Source organism: Rutilus rutilus (assembly GCF_951802725.1).
Source record: "Rutilus rutilus genome assembly, chromosome: 25".
Taxonomy (NCBI): domain Eukaryota; kingdom Metazoa; phylum Chordata; class Actinopteri; order Cypriniformes; family Leuciscidae; genus Rutilus; species Rutilus rutilus.
This window is the reverse complement of record NC_140229.1, coordinates 14973683-14979682: the sequence shown is the minus strand read 5'-3', so window position 1 is coordinate 14979682 and position 6000 is coordinate 14973683. Positions and strand designations below refer to the sequence as shown.

The following is a 6000-nucleotide window of genomic DNA, read 5'->3' as shown; positions in this document are numbered from 1 at the left end:
TTCTTGCCTAACATTCCCTTCGGAACCGTCACGCATCAGAAGCATATTGTTATGTAACGTTGCAATTAATAGAACCAGCGTCACTGAAAAAAGAACCACTGGAAGATAAAATTCTTCAAGTTTGTGTAAAATGTACACTTTTATTTATTAAATCAAGGACAGCACAAGAAAAATGCTACCGTTTTATGCAATGTGCTTGTACCTCTCAAAATTATTCCTTTCATTTTCAACTCAAGCTATTACCGAAATCTGTGTAGCTGACACAAAACGAACACATTTCAAATAATACTCGTATAAAAACTTGCAAATTCATAATTAAATAGCACATAGACAAATTTCAATGAAAAAAATCAAACAGCCTCAGAGATTCATTTCACGGGCAGGTACGTCAAAAGCAGAGTCGCTCCCCGCGCGGCTGTTGGAGGTGGATCTAGGCCACTGTCTCTTTCCTCGAGATGCGTTTGGGGTTACATAAGACTCCAGACAGGCCTGCTCTTCCTCTGTGTCTGCCTCTCTTCCTCAAGGCCTTGTGGCACCTGAGGGATATGCCCAGGTCTTCCATCACAGCACTGAAAGAGACACACTGTCAAAAAAGAACACGGGGTCTTGCGTGAGTCTCTACACACACATGCATACGCACAGGCACACTTACATACACACACAAACACACAATCTAACAGTGTCCACTTCAGCTATTCAACTACATTTGATGCATATAGTGTAAATTTCACTGCAAATAGCTGTTTCATCTACTGTTTATGATTCTATTTTCAGGCCCTGATATACTCACATCAAAGTTCTTTTATGTTCTTCACTTAGGGGTAAAAAGAAGTTCGAAATGCCTTTTCAGCAGTATACGGTTAGCAAACATCCGACGACGCCCGCACTGCTGAGAGCGGCGCTTAGATGTAAATATGTAAATAAATATGTAAATATGTGCTGAGAGCATAACACAACAAAAATGACAGTGGTGAGAAAACAGCCGTTAAGAAAGCATCTGATAATAGCGATGCAACTCGGCACTCCAGTCACGTCAGGTTTATTTATATAGCACTTTATACAATAGATTGCTTTAAAACTAGCAGCTTTACAGTATTACACATGAACAAAACAGTGTGAATGTCTCTTACTATTAGACCTACAACCTCAATTTCTACTTTAAATCCGGTGTGTTCATGTTTTAGCTCGCATTTGACCTTGATTGACTGAACAGAAGAAATGAACTAGGAAGAATCCGAAATCCTCAATCTATTCCTTACGTTAGTCCAATAATACGGTTCACTTGAAGGAGTGAATAAAAACGAGTGAGTGAATTCGGACAGCTGTTGAGCGTACATTGGCTGTACACTATTTATTGCGGTGCAATGTTGGATAGAATGAGTGCACTCAATTATGTCCACTATGGTTGTCCTCTCAAATAATGCCATATTTGAGGGTGTGGGGGCAATTTCGGATTCAGCCCCGGAGAAGATTTCCATGTCAAAAAAGGTGGAGCCTCAGCACACACCTATCTTGGACTAATGGTAGCATGCCATGAAGGTGTTCACCAGCTGGAGTCAACATTACCGGAAAGTTCGCTAGGCAAGCTGTTTTAAACTCCAGTAACGAACTTCGTTTTGGCCTGATTTTGTTCGAAATGACGTCACACCAGCTCGTTCTTTGATTTCGCGTGAAGTATATCAGGGCCTTTAGGATAGTGTGAAAACAACTGGAAATGATGTGGAGAATAGGGTCGGGACAACATGGTTACTTTCATGCTATGCAACTCTCATGAGATTGACTTGCAAAGACACACAATAGACATGACTGGGACGTGTAGCCCGTTTTCTATTGCGGTAACGCAGATTCCGAGCGATTCTGCACGTCCTGGTCTTGTCTGTCGTGAGATGTTGGAGGCATGAAGGCCACAGCTCTAGAAATGCCGCTGGGATACGGGAGGCAGATAAAGCGGGGAATTAGCCCCCGGCTGATTGCGGTTATCCTGTGGGCTAATTTCAGACTTTTTAATTGTTCTTTCTTTTTGAGTGCATCAATATTTAATCAAGTCATTATGAAGACTCTCCTCTCGATGTCTTTTCTCTTCTAAGTTAATTACATTCCAGAGACTGATATCGCCGTTTCATGACTGTGTGCTCAGTGTCAGGTGTTTATATAAAAAAGAAGGGAATGAGTGGAGTTCACTGATTCTTGAGATAGCACAAAACATATACTACAACTTTACCAGTTGTTAGTTTCTGTATGTACTTTTTGCATTATCAATCAAAATTATGACATTACACTTACTACCCTAAAACCACCTGCCCTTTTAAAGCAATAAGAGTCAATATTTTACATAGATGAAAAACAGACATCATATTTAAAATATTTAAATATAATTAATGCATTGATGTTATAATTATATTCTGATTATCTATTCTTAAATATAAAGAGTATTTAATACATTAATATTATCTTTAACAACAACAATTATATATATATATATATAAGAATGAATGTAATACATTTATACATTTAGCAAAAACTAATGAGTTTATTGAAGAATTTACTTCATATTAAAAGTAACAAAGCACAAATCTTTTTGCGATTATTGGATGGCAGGCGCCCTACAAATGTCAGGATCAAATGAATGCATCTACAGAAAACAGCACAGACTAAAAGATTTTAGATTTAAGAAACCGTATTACCAATTAAAATAAAGAAATGAATATTGTCAATCTAGTCAAGCTAGTGTCCGCACAGCTGACATCATGTTTAACTTTTATAGCTTATCCATGTTGTGTGCACAAAATAAATGCTGAACACAGTAAAACGTTTCGGTCACGTTTCACCTCCAAAACCATTTCAGCCCGAAACTGAAAAGAGCTGGTTTGGTTGAAAATTTTCGGTAGGCAAAATTTTGGTGCATCCCTACAATATATTGAATATAAAGACCATGAAATGCCAACTCAAATGTCATTTTCAGGCCCCATTAGCAGCAAGCAAAACTAGAAAAAGAAATACTGCATTTAGAACATCAAAATATGATTTATATTTTGTTCACACAGTAATATCTGTTTGACTGCAGTAGCAATTCAATAGAAGGCGCTGAAACCATCTCTCATGCAGTCTCATTTAATTAAAATGAATGCTAGATTGGTCAATAATTATAAATATTTCACACATTATTTTCTATCTGACAGTCTCAACCAATATTGAGTAAATAGCACCCATTTTGTATGGACACTGGAGCTTTATAGATCAGATTAACCGAAAATAATTCCATTAATCAAACTTTTTTCTGTATTGCAGCCTGTTTTGTCTCTGTACTCAAGAATCAGTAGGCTATAGCACAAATGATTATCATAACCCTCATTATAATTATTATTACCCTCACTGTGTGGGTCGATCTTTTGAGAAAGCACTGAGAAAATGAGAGGGAGAATTTAGGACATCAAATGTAGAGAGTTCACACTTCAAATTTAGCTTCGAATGGCTTCTGCCAGTATATAAAAGTTTTTGAGAGCACTCCATTTCTTATCTGTCCGCAGACAGGGTGTGCAACAAAAAAATGAAAGTGTTCTTCATCTCTTTGAAAACCGTAGTAAATTTTTGAGCCGCATCGGTGCTGGATTGAGGTCAAGGGTTTGGGCAGATGGTTCGGAAGTAACCAGTAGATGGGCGAATGAGGGAAAGGAGTTTGTATTTCTTTAAATAACGCACAGCCCTTACAGATACGAGAGTGTGTGGCTAACGCGAAGAACATATGTCATCCCCGAGGAGCCGCCCGCTCTCTAAATCTGTCGATAAGGACGTGCCAGTGGAGGAGATGGAATCGCTTCTTTGCAGCTGCCGGGATTGGACTCCGTAAAAGAAACAGAAGGCCTTGTGCATGCAGATCAATGATTAAAAAGAAAAAAAAAGAACAGAAAGACAAAAATCAGGATAAGATTAGTAACATGCAAATAATCAATATGATAACAAAATATAAGCAGCATTCACAAGCAACTAAAATAAAAAATCATGCTAAAATATGCATTCAGCTAACAAATGTACATTGGATCCGTACCAAAATGTTGTCATTAGTATGATACTAACCTTTAATACTCAAGTGATAGGGCTTTGTGATTAATTTCATCATCTATTTTGTTTTTAATTATAGAAGAATGTATATATTCAAGTTAATAATATTTTATATAGAAATACATGTATTTATATATTTCATATAACACTGAGGTCAATACAATTTATTCCGCAATAATGAATAAATAATCAATATATACACGTCATTTAATAATTAATATTTACAAAGCAATATATTAATATATATATGTATACATTTAATTTATAATATATTTTATATATTCTAAATTAAACTAAATTCAATACAATTTACTTTGCAAAGATTTCCCCCAAAACTTACGTACATTATCAAAATTACTGTAGTTGTCTAATGGCCTTCTTTTTAAAATCTGAAAATCTGATATTTAATGCTTGTAACCAAATTCTGCTATTTAAAGAGTGCAAATGACTTTACTTTTGTTAAACATCCCATCTGGATTTGATCTATAGATCCAATTAAGCAATCAAAACGTCAATGCATTACAGTTGTGCATGAATGCATTAACTTTTACATTTCACATCACACTGCCTGAATTGCCAAACTGTGTTGAATAGCAGTACTTTGTCATCCAGATCAGGAAATAAAATGATATTTGACATTTATTGCTTAAGTTTTTGTCACTTTGGTACTTTCGCAAAAACCCTTTGTATGTCATGCAAAACAAGCATGATAAACAGCATGTGCTTTCAGTCTGCGACAGGTTCCTGACCAGTGGGCTGCTGCAAAAACATCCCGCAAGTGTCTCATTTGTGTTTACATGGCTCATTTCGGTTGCGACAGCGGTGAGGTAATTAGCTCCTGTAAGATTCGGACCCCGCGGGGCCGTTCTACCAGCCTCCCACTCACCTCTTCAATATCGCTGTTTTTGCGCGACTTGTAAATGAACTCTCCGATGGCCACAAACACGGACAGCACGAGACCGGCGGCCAGCACGATGAAGATGCCTCCGATGTTCTCCACACCCAGGGCACTGGCTTCTTTATTGTCCTCCTCAGGACATCCGTTACCTCGCCACCATTTTTCCTTCATCATGTGTAACTTTCCCTCTTCCTGGAGTTGCAGGATGGCGATGGTCACCCTGTCCCGGTAGGGTGAGCCTGCAAACAACCACAGATGTTCGAGTTTAGAGAAGAGTCCTACACAAGTGCAATAGAACAGCACTTGAAGCTAAACTTCCAACTTCGATCATTTTTAAGTAGGGATGCACACAATATATAATTTTTTTTTACTTAATTTAGTGAGGTTACACTTTACTTTAAGGTGTCCTTGTTACAGTGTAATTATACATTTATGTGCTGAGTAATATAAACAACATTTACTATAGGTTAAGGGTTAGGATTAGGGATATGTGCATGAAATTATGCATCATTTACTGTTATTACTTACTATGGTAAGTACATGTAACGTATAACAACGACGCTGTAAAATAAAGTGTTACCTTTTGTGATACTTAATTAATTTAAAAACATGAATATTTAATAACACTGTTAATTATAATCTTTAGCAAATCTCAAAATGAATATCCAGTTTTTATACTGTATGTTGTTTCGATTACTAAATTCACTTCAAAATGACAGGTTTTTGTTTTTTTATTGCTTTTACCATTTATTAACTTTTATCTATTTTATTAAATTTTAATATCATAATAACAATCAGCTCATCATTGTTGGTTGCGTACCTATTTTACAGTAAAGTGCAATAAAAGTTCCAAATTATTTATATTTTATATATATAAAATCAATGGAATTGAATCTACAATAATAAATATTCAATATAGATATAAACACTTAATTTTACATTTATATTTTATATAGAATTTTTTGCATACATACAATATATTATGCAATAATAATCTATATATACATAATAATATAAATAAAATACATAAATATATTTATACA

The 6000-nt window shown here is 35.8% G+C and overlaps 1 protein-coding gene across 9 annotated transcripts in view; it reads right to left on the bottom strand.

Annotated features, from left to right (window-relative positions):
- The window catches only part of grik1a (glutamate receptor, ionotropic, kainate 1a), a 55084-nt gene continuing 49084 nt past the window's right edge, over positions 1-6000 (bottom strand). For 3 of the 9 annotated variants that reach the window (XM_084400813.1, XM_084400816.1, XM_084400819.1), the window contains 2 exons: positions 4946-5196; positions 1-569 (listed from right to left, as the gene is read on the bottom strand). In XM_084400813.1, coding sequence (XP_084256939.1) covers positions 468-569; positions 4946-5196 — 353 coding nt within the window. In that variant the 3' untranslated portion in view covers positions 1-467. Of the gene's footprint in view, positions 584-3708; positions 3862-4945; positions 5197-6000 lie in introns of all 9 variants that reach the window. The other 6 variants (XM_084400811.1, XM_084400812.1, XM_084400815.1 and 3 more) reach the window with 3 other exon arrangements.